This window comes from Cataglyphis hispanica, chromosome 22, assembly GCF_021464435.1.
Source record: "Cataglyphis hispanica isolate Lineage 1 chromosome 22, ULB_Chis1_1.0, whole genome shotgun sequence".
NCBI classification, from domain to species: Eukaryota; Metazoa; Arthropoda; class Insecta; order Hymenoptera; family Formicidae; genus Cataglyphis; species Cataglyphis hispanica.
Window position 1 is genome coordinate 224,505 of NC_065975.1, and position 11,334 is coordinate 235,838.

An 11,334-nucleotide genomic window follows, 5' to 3' on the forward strand; every position below is an offset into this window, starting at 1 on the left:
AAAAATTAATAATTCAAATGTCTATAGAAAATAATAAAAAATATATATTAATATCGAATAAAAGAATTATATGTATATATATTATATATTAAAAATAAAAAATCACAAAAGTTTAAATTTTTTATTCTTCTAAAAGATCCAATTTAAGAGCCGACAATAATATATCCAGTGCTAAAAGCATTTTATGGATTTAAGAAATTCTGAAACAATCGCAATTAAATCTGTCAACAATTTTTAAGTTCACCGAGTCCGCAAATATTCAACCTTGAACACACACGTGCTAAATCAGAGTCACCCTGTTCCTATATAAGCACCACTCCCCACTACGACTAGTTCATTAACAATTACATGGACACCCATAGCACAGGTGGCTCGATAAAGTCACGAGGAATCGGCACGGCCGACTATTAGTTTGGCTCGTTCCATCGACTGGTTCGCAGGCGGTTTCCGATTCTCTATATTTCTCCTGGGCAATCGTAAATCTGCCGATTTAATCGGCCGATATTGGTCCAACACGTGCCGGAGTGAACGACTTCGAGTTGCGTTTTGTTCAATCCGCTTTTGCTCCACCTTCCCATCGTTGTTTAGATTTAAAGGAGACCGAGCCCTTGATTGCTGAGATCGTTACCGAGGTTCGCATTAAGACCAAAATCTTCCTTACGCTTCCGGACTCGTAATCTCGTGCTTTCGGAGCCGGTGGAACCCTTATCTGTCGCAATGATGTTCACCGAGAAGAACGTCGGTTTTCTCCTAATAACTGTCATGTGTCTCCTAGTGATACACTGCAATGCTTCATGCATAGGAAAGACTCTACTGAGTGAGTATAATTTTTGAATAATCTCATTTTAATGTTAATAAATCAAATTGTTTTATACTAATTAACGAATGAACAATTTAGCAATTTTATTCGATTTATTTTTAACGAAAAAATATTGAGAAAAAAAAGAAATCAATTATAAGAATTTCTCAAATATTATTTGATATCTCAGTAACTAATGTAAGTCTCAAATTACAATTTTTTTTATTAATACAAAGTTAATCTTAAATAATGTTTTAATATCAAATATAATTTTTTTTTATACATTCTTAAATTTGATTCGCGAAAAACTTATTCTTTGCTTTGCTAATGAAATATGAAATCTTTATTGTTCGACTACAAAGAAATAGATAAAAATTTAAATTTCAAAATCATTCTAGATTTAATTTTTTAATTTTTGAAATAAGATACTAACTTAAAGATTAGTAATTTATTTCTTATAATTTTTTTTTTTTTTTTAAGAGAAATATAAAGTATCATTTTTAATCTATAAAACTATGTAAAACTATAAAAAAATTTAAATAGTAATAAATTCTATATAAAGTAATACATATATATAACTCTAATATTTTTTGACAAACACTTTACAATATTCGTTATGCTGGCATAAGTGCAACTAAACCTTCTATAATAACGTCAATGATTTTCATAGGAAGAAAGGAAGAAGTAGCAGCTGTTATTTTTTAATTTTAAAAGAGATTTAGTTGGCAAGGAACATCAATATTTATTATGTTTTTGTGTAATTTATGATAATCTCATAATCAATAAAATTAGTGAGATATAATCCTTACCGAAAAAATTCAATGCAGTTCTCGGGTTCTTTCGTCCATCAGCCTCCAGACATTCATCAGATAAGAACAGACGGCGGGATATGAATCACATATTCTCGTGCAAATTAATTCTCACCGTGTCGCGACACGACTTTACATCGCTAACCTCGAGAAAGATATGGAGTTCAATGATTTATAATTAATGACAGAACGAAAGAGAGAATGATATCGAGAGAGAAAGAGAGAGAGAGAGAGAGAGGAAAAAGATTGTGGCCGAAGGTCCACATTTTTTAGCTTTATGCATGTTTCGTTAGCGTATCGCCTTGAACACAATCATCCAATATCGAAAAGTAAATTGCAAGAATACTTTTTTCAATGTCGCAAATATGTTGCAAAATTTTCCGCTACATATTTGTACAGTTACAGTTTTTTTTATATAATTATCATATTCACGTAAAAACTAGTTTTCTCACGAAATCGTAAAATATCTGTTAAGCGGGGAACACACACTTTTCCATAAGCGCATAACCATAAGTATAAGGAAATTGATTGGTTCATTTTCTTATGCATACATTTGTGAACCAATCAATTTCTTTATGTTTATGGTTATGCGCTTATGCAAAAATGTGTGCTCCCCGCTTTAGCCACTGAAATATTATAACAAATTATCTTGAATAAATATTTTTAGTGTTAATAAATAATTTAAAAAAATTATAATATTTACTGGCAGGTTAAATAATATACAGGAAAAATTATAAAAAATATATGCATTAGTATATATATATATATATTGTGTATAGAACTTATAAATATTTAAATATTAGCAATTAAAGTTTAACCTGATCGAGAGCTATTTATGTAGCACATCATTGCGAGTCCATTCCCACAAAATTCAGGTAACTGTGAGCTCTATGGTAGAACGGTGGAGTGTAGATGTGTCGGCCGAATTGCATCGTTACGCTCGATACCAAGCCTATCTCATTTCCGGCGCAAAAAGAAACTGACATTTTCCCGTCATAGCGGGACGACCGTCAACCAAGAGCGGATGTCACCCGAGTTTGTTTCACCTTTTCAATGGATACTAAACGAACGGACGATACACGACGCGTCGACTCGAATGACGATTAATTGGCGCGCATCGAGAAGGGAACGTTGTGAATGTTGCCGACAATGTTTGTCTCTTAATGATCTGTGCTCGTTATCCAACTATTGCCAACAGCACAAATGAAAATCTTGTATTTTAGAAATAAATAAATTAGTTGTAATAATTGCAACGCGAGAAATGCTTTAGAGTGAGAAGATATACTTTGTCGCGATATATATGTATAATTTAATTTTTATAGTTTTTGCACATTTTGTTCCCCATAATTTTATAAATTAACAAATTTGACAGAAAAAAAAAACAGTTATAAAATGTAAACTAAAGATAGTTCATACTTGTGGTGTGAGAAAGTTACTAAAAAAAACCCACTACATAGTGCCATAAGGCAGATGATTCTACGTCATCGCATTTGGACGCTTTTTCAAAGTACGGTTTCTTTATGAACAGTATACCTTGTACAATATATATGTACACTTTGTGTATAAACAGTTAAGTCTTTCTATTCTATATTTTCGAAAGAGAAACTATTCCATTCGGTGTCCGAAACAGAAATCGATTTTGGGAATAAATTGATGAACATCTCCTCGCGTGAGAAAGATTATTCAACGTTCGACATAGTCTTTTAGCCAGAAATAGAAGCCGACGACTGCTATAAATTCAAATCGGCGATCATTATCGAGAATACCTCGCGCGCGAATACGGGATATATATACGGAAAATCCATATGTTAATATAGACAATCCGGTTTGAAAATAGTTAATGATCTCTCTATCACGTGTGTAACTGTACAACGCGTTCTCAACTTAATAGCCTCTATCGATTTAAGATCGCTTCAAATCAGAATATATTTAATTCTTTGCGCAATTTCGCCGCGACATTGATATTCATTCGTTTTTACGCAAATTTGAATATAAATTTTATATTTATTTATTTAATTGTAGGTAGTTAAAAAATATTATACGTTTATCACATATTTATTATTATGTTTTTGTCTAGTATAATAGAAATAAAAATTAATTAAATTATTTAGTTATTTAAAATCTGTTGAAGAACTTTAATTGTGATGCAAAAAATTAATGCATTATCTTGTAACAATTTCTTGAATACACGTTATATAACAAATAAAATTAGTCTCACACGATTAAATAAAAGAAATTTTGTAAAATTTACTAAAAAATTAATAAAAAAATAATAAATTGTAACAAAAACATTTAATAAATATTTAATTAATAAAAATAGAATAGAAATTAATAAAAAGTATAATATTAATAGTATAATACAAATATTTTATTACACATTCTCGGGGTGAGTGACAATTAATCTTAAAAGCATGCTCAAAGATATAATGAGCGTCTCCGATCCGATACACATAGTGTACGAGCCGTTTAAGCAAACTTCGTTCAAGCTAGAGCCGACAGCGTCGTCCACTTACCTCATTAAGCCACCCTCGGATCTGGAAGGGACCGCGAAGACCGCATAGGGATGAGCGAGGTAGTCTCGTAAGATAGATTGAAAGTACCCGGAGGACATAGCGGCCGGTCCATCTTGGTGATACCTTCACAGTAGATAGTAATTAACTTGCATGAAGCTTTTGTCGGCGACCGTCGGTCGAATTACTGATGCAAAACTTGCGACCTCTCGGCACCTCGTCTATTTTACAAAGGCCGCGCAATTAGTGTCGGCCTTTCTCGCCTTCTTCTCCCTGTGATCAAGCGTACCGCTGGCTGCTGCCGCTGCGATGTATTCACAGAGAAAAGTGATTAAATCCATAGCTACCGCGAAACAGAATATTGCGAGAATTTTTATGAAACGATTTTGCCAATAAGAGTGCTTCGTTTGAGATAAAATAAATGGTAACGCTACTAATCTCTATCTCTCGTAATAATAATCAATTCATTTTGTCTTAAAATACTAAAATATAAATTATTTAATCAATAAATATAAATGTGCTTTAAATTTAGAAATTATTATTGTTTAAATGTAAAATTGTTTAATTTAGAATTTGATGTGCTTCAAAAAATACATATAATATAAATTTAAGATATATGTACAAGAAATATTATACAAATACAAAAAATAGAGACATATTTATGCACTAGTCAGATAAAATATTTCGCGTTTAATATTTGCTTTTCTTAAAAAAAAAAAAAAAAAAACGATGAGATGGATAGTACAATTAGTACAAAGATAATTAGTACAAAAACGCGCGCAAATTCGATAGGTGTCGGAATACGTACATATTCTCTCTCGAAGACATTTTCAGATACTTTCCTAGTTTCTTCCTAATTATGGATTGTTAGGAATGAGTTAGCACGCTCACTGTGTCTGGAAACGACATAACAAAGTGAACAAAAGGAACGCCATCACTTCCATTTCAATGAGAAGTTAAACTTACGAAACGGAAGTTCTTCCATGCACCAAATGAAAGACAAGGGGAACAACGCTAAAACCCCAACTTCCATAGAAAGTTTTTCGGGAAGCCGCGCCATCTGGAGCTTGCAAGAAACAGTATCAAAAAGGAAAAGAACGGAGAAAAGGCCGAAAAGAGACGCATATAAAGTTCCGCAATCATAAAAGATTATCTAAGATGACAAAGTGAAATCAAGTGATATCTCATAGATTTTTTTCCGCAGCTCTATCTCGACATTATATTTTCGTAAGCTAAAAGTAATGTGCGGCATGGCACAATGTCTTTCAATTTTTAATATAGATTTATCAAATAAATATAATAAAATTATTGAATAACATTTACAAATTATATAATATATTAAAATTGTATTATAATATATTATAAAATATTATATTAATATTTGTTATATTATAAAATGTGTAGAATTTTAAAGTTTTATTTTAAGATTGTACACACTTAAGATTACATTATTTATTTTTTTACTCTCTTTTTATACTATTCTCTTTTTTTTAAACTGAATATCCAAATATATTTGATTCTGCATCTTTTATTCTATGTTACAGGAGGAGTATCATAATACGTATAATAATACATAATATTTGTCTGTAGAGACAAATATATATTGTATATACTCGGAAAGCAGCAGCTGAAAATATATATTATCTTATAGGATCCGGTGGTATATCGTGCGAAGAGAAACAGATTATCCTGGACGAACACAATCGATTGAGGCAACTAGTGGCACTGGGGCAGATACATGGTCAACCTGGCGCAGCGAATATGATGGAGATGGTAAGTCAACGCATTTTTCACCTTATTTCTTAGAAAATTGTCGTTTCCAACAACAATATAGAAACAGATTTTTTTTCAATAATAAATAAATCAAAAAATAAAATTCATTTGAATTAAAAACAAATAATTTGCTTGCTCCTATTTATCGATCTAATGTAAAAACAAAAGATTCGCATTAACTTCATTTTGCACAGCATAATGAGAGTATTTGCTTATCTCGCAACATATTTATATTTGTAAAAAAGCACTCTTGCGCGATACATATTAATTTACACGATAAGCCACATGACGAATTAGCTAAAGTTGAAGTGAGAGTTTTAACGCAACTCTGTAATATTCCGTGGACGTATCGCGTTGTACGATTAATTCGACGTGTAAGTTACTAATTGCTATTACAGATATGGGACGATGAACTTGCTGCGATAGCACAAAGATGGGCGGATCGTTGCACCAAGTCACATGACAATTTAAGAAATGTTCGTAAGTAAAATTTTATTAGCGATTATATTGCATGCTCACGCAAAGTGACATTATAATATTTTTAATATATACATCACAAGAATATAAGATAAAATATCTTTACAATGCCGAAAAAATAGCATATTACATTAGCATTCGTAGCATGTTAGGATAGCAGCATTATAATGAAATTTTTGCAATAATATAATAATAATTAAAAAATAATAATTAAAACTATATATAAAAAACGATATTTACTAAATATAGTAATAAAGCTTTAAACATTTTTTATAGTATATAAGAGGAAAATTATATTGATTGTTTAATTGATAAAGTAAATTAATGCATATACATATAAAGATATGAAAAGTTACGACTAACTGCTAATCCTTTCTCTTACCAAAATAAAAAAATGGATGTACTATTTAAGAACTTTCGAATCTCGCAAGTTAAAAAATTGCGCGCACGTTACATAGAGAAGGTATTTTATTTTTATTTTTGAGAAAGTTGAGTTTATATATATATTTATTCAGTCCGCCATTGTCCCGAGAGATAAAAATATCGAATTCCGCTTAGTAGCAGAATTAGGAGCTTTTAAATCGATATAGTTTGAATTTTTAAATTCTCTGTAAAGCAAAGCGGCACCTTTAAATAATAATAACCATGCAAATTATAACAACGTTTATATTGTAGATAGTCATAGCATTACAAATCGTATTACGTTGATTTTATTAAGTATCTCGTAATTCATGTAGTCTCACAAACAGCAATCGCTGTTTGATTAAGCTTTTAAAGTATCCTTAAGCCCCGATATCTCTTTTATCTTCCATTATTCTATATGTTAAATATTGTAATTTTTTTCAAAAGAACAGTACTCTCCTCAAAGAGAAAAAGTCTATCATAGCGTACGTATTTTATACATTGGCATTAGAGCGTGAACTTTTTTTATTTAAACGAAGCGACGATATGAAATATCGAGTTACCGTTGGAAAAGTTATCGTACAATTAAAGAAAAAATTAAATTGTTCAATATAATCAATATATCGAAACAGACGTAACAAAGCTTAACGCTAGCGATTTAATATTATTAAGATTTTTTGTCTCTTTGATGTACAAGTATATATTAATTCAGAAAAATGACAATGAAATGTGTTTTTCTATATTATATAAAAATGCATGTTAATTAACGACATTTTAAATATTGATATTGAAACAAATAAAATTAATAAAAATAATTTTTTTTCTCAATAAAACATATACAAATATTCTGTACTAATCTGGTAAAAAAAAAAATAAAAACTGTCATTTATAATATTCATTTTAGTTTTGTTTCTGTATATCATTGACAAAACGTGACGTTCAACCAAAAGTTTAATGTATTTTTTGTCCGAGATTTCATAATTCAACGAACATTCATATTATAATTGATCAAAACAATTGATGATTCGTAGGTAGATTTGCGGTAGGACAAAACATCGCTCACTCATGGACGACTAGGCCCCCGGGACCTTACGATGGTGAGCCGAATTGGAGACGGCAAATTTCTGGATGGTTCAATGAGGTACAATACTATCATTCCGGTTATAGCAAAATGACAGGACACTACACACAGGTCTGTAATAGTAATCTACAAAAAAAGATAAAAGCATTAGAAAATTATGTAACTTTAATTATGATAAAAACGATATATAAGAAAGATTTCTACACGAAAGAAGAGAAGAATTTTATTGACACCATAAAACTTCCTATTATTTCATATTCGATATGAAAACGACTTGGCTATCGTAATCAAGTTATTTTATATTTCAACATGTTATGTTGACAAAAAGTCTTGCTAAAAAACTTATGTTTTAGTAGAAATATAAAATTGCCAATTAACTAAAATAATCTATTCTTAATAAATATTTCTTGCTAATTAATTATTATAATGGAATAATATTTGCAAATTTAATGAAACTATTCTCAACAAATAATGTTACTCTTAATGAGTTTATTTACTATTCACGTAATAACTGACAAGATTTACAATGGTAAAATATACTGTAAATTTTTTTCTCTTAAAGTAGTCAAGCCGTGTAAAATACATTAAAGATTGATTTTATTCGTAGGTCAGTTTCAAAATAAATCTAAGAAAATCTGTGATTTATAGATTCGATTGGTCTTTGAACCGTAGTTAATTCTTATTTTATGAACTTGTGCTGTTGTTTTATGAATATTCATGAGATCGCCATTTGCGAAAGAACTTTTTAACGTCGAGTTTATCATCCGGAAAAAAGTTCGTTTTATTAATTGTACTGTTTATCATATTATCGAAAACGCATATGCAAAGAAGATACTCAAATTTAATTTAATTTATTTCATTAAAAAATAAAATAAAATTAAATTAAATATAACATTTTGTTATATATTTGCATACTATAAAATTTAAATTTCTAAATTCACTTTACTTTCAATCGGTTATATCTTATTAAGAGCTATTGAGAAACCTCCATCTTTTTCAAAGAAAATTAAACTCTTCAAATGTGCTGAAGAAAATGTAATCAAAATCTTTGATTTTAAAATTAAACGCCTTTTCTGTCCCGCAAGATAGGGTATTCAAAGTAATCGAAGCATAAACTATTCCGCTAGCGGACTCCTTTCATGTTCACGTGCGCGAGCAATTCACGGATCTTTAAGAAGCAGAAAACATTCTGAATTAATTTCAGCTGGTGTGGAGCGACACTTTCCTGCTGGGATGCGGATATTCGTTTTACTACGACCCTGCTCGCGGGTACACCAAGAATTACGTATGCAACTACGGGCCGAGGTAAGAATCTTATTTTGAAATATCATTAGCTCCTTCTTTATTTCGTTTCTTTTATATTAGAATATGAAAATTGTGTCAAGGCGTATATACAGAATTAGATTTTTATTAAAGGAAATACTTGTTTAAGAGACTCTATATAATTTCAGAAAACGATATCCTTTATAAATGTTTTAATGTATCAAAAAAAAAAATAATTAAATAGTAAAACGGAAGTAAACAATAATATTCAGATTTTTTCTAGAAACTCTGTATTAATTTTAAATATAATGAATAATTTTAATTTTCCGTAAATTTTTTTATAAAATTTGTGCAAACCTTACTTTTAATTGAACATGTAATTGCTAACTTTTTTCAGTAGCGTCTCACATTTATCTCGTTATTAAATCTAAATTATATTGTAAATATTAAATCAATCCTTTTTGAAAGCTGACACAGAGAAATCATTTCCTCGATGTAATAAAAATAGTACGACAGTGAAAAATCGTCTTTGTTTTATTTCAGCGGGAACGTATTCGGTTATCAACCTTATCAATCAGGTCAACCTGCATGCGGCAATTATGGAATGTTCTACAGCAACAGATATGCTGGATTATGTTGTTAGTATCATAATTAGCATTATTAATTAGCAATACAATTTCATCTCTGATCTCTTTTGTAGAATTTTGATTTCTCTCTCTGTGAAAATGTAAAATTATATTCATTCTTTTCGCTATTAAATGCTGAAGTATATTTTTCACAAATTTCCAGATTTGAATACGTATAATCAACAAAATTTTCTTAATATTTTTGCATAAAAATAAACTCATAATCGGTTTAGAAGCCAGAATAATTTTCACGGAATAAGTATGAAAAGATTATTATACTAAAATCTTTCTATTTATTATTTCACTTAACTTTTTTTATTTTATGATTCATTTTGGAAATAATTTTTGGGAATAAATACGCACATGTATGTTAATATATACACTATGTGATTACAGCTCGTGGAAATTATTATCACCTCGGAGCTCTATGTGTATATGGATAGTATGAATATTTATGAAGAACATCAACAATGGCGAATAGTTCCCGCTAATAGAGCAATCAGTTGCGTTACATAAATTATAATTACTAAGTTTTGTCGATTAAGAAACAGCTGATTCGCTTATGTATGTTGTCAATTCATATAAATGACATGAGGCAAATTATGCTTATTACCGTGTAAATATATGTCTACGAAATTGTAATATTGAATTAGTCAAATGCAGTCAAGGCTGTCGAGAGAGCGAATTCAAGTGAAGAAATTTCTCTGGTCTCTCTTCTCTCAATCTGCCGTGAGCTGACTGAAAATCCTTATACGTAAAATTTGTATTCATGATGGAAAAGAAAACGCTAACAAACAAATGCAAGTATGAATAATGACAAAAAATACTATATTTTTCTTAAGAAAGAAACGAATTCTTTGTTATTCAAAGCAAATTATTTAATAACAAAAAAATTATTCAATACTCAAATTCAAAAGCAAATAATCAAAAAATAACAAACTATATAAAATGTAATTGAATATCAAGCTGGTTTTAAATTTCAGTAATTTGCGTTATTTTCTCGTTAATCTTGTGTATTAGAAAAATTATATAACGTATTCGCAGAAGTACGCACTAGAGTACGCTTAAATTATTAAATTAAACAAGTATTTATATAATTTAGCTGCTTTACTTTTATTAAAGAATACATATCGAGAAGGTATGTTTCGTCTATGATAAAAGCTAGATAAGTTGAAAATTTATCTATCTAATATCTAGTCTCTATTTATAGCTCATATAAATTAGTAAAATTAAAATAATACATAGATAAATTAAAAGATTTAAATCTTTTTATTAAAATATATGTATATTATAAATATAATTTTATATTAGAATATATTATAGACAATTTCTGTGCATCTAAAAAAACATACTTATAAATTATATAAACATTTACATATATATTAGAAATAATTATTTTTGCTACAGTGTTGAAATTTGAAGAATTTAACATATTATCCTTTTCCAGTATATTGTTTGAAATTAATATTTTATGAAAAATACATTGAAACACACACACACACACACACACATTTATTTAACATAAAATTACGATATATTGGTGATAGCATCCAATAATATTAATCGTAATAAAATTGAATTTTTCACTCGTTTT

General features: G+C 29.2%; 1 protein-coding gene across 1 annotated transcript; it reads left to right on the forward strand.

Annotated features, from left to right (window-relative positions):
• The first annotated feature begins 378 nt into the window (after nucleotides 1-378).
• LOC126857637 (venom allergen 5-like) lies at nucleotides 379-10,847 on the forward strand. The gene is made up of 7 exons (XM_050607280.1): nucleotides 379-817; nucleotides 5,770-5,891; nucleotides 6,290-6,371; nucleotides 7,802-7,962; nucleotides 9,056-9,156; nucleotides 9,658-9,752; nucleotides 10,137-10,847. Exons 1-7 carry the CDS (start codon nucleotides 718-720, stop codon nucleotides 10,181-10,183), a joined length of 708 nt encoding a protein of 235 aa, XP_050463237.1. The 5' UTR covers nucleotides 379-717; the 3' UTR covers nucleotides 10,184-10,847.
• The last annotated feature ends 487 nt before the right edge of the window (nucleotides 10,848-11,334 follow it).

Excerpts from the sequence above, each read along its gene's own strand:
- LOC126857637 (XM_050607280.1), top strand. The coding sequence starts at position 718 with ATGATGTTCACCGAGAAGAACGTCGGTTTTCTCCTAATAACTGTCATG. Across the intron at positions 818-5,769 it reads CATAGGAAAGACTCTACTGA|GATCCGGTGGTATATCGTGC; the intron begins GTGAGTATAATT and ends ATTATCTTATAG. Across the intron at positions 9,753-10,136 it reads CAGATATGCTGGATTATGTT|CTCGTGGAAATTATTATCAC; the intron begins GTTAGTATCATA and ends ATGTGATTACAG.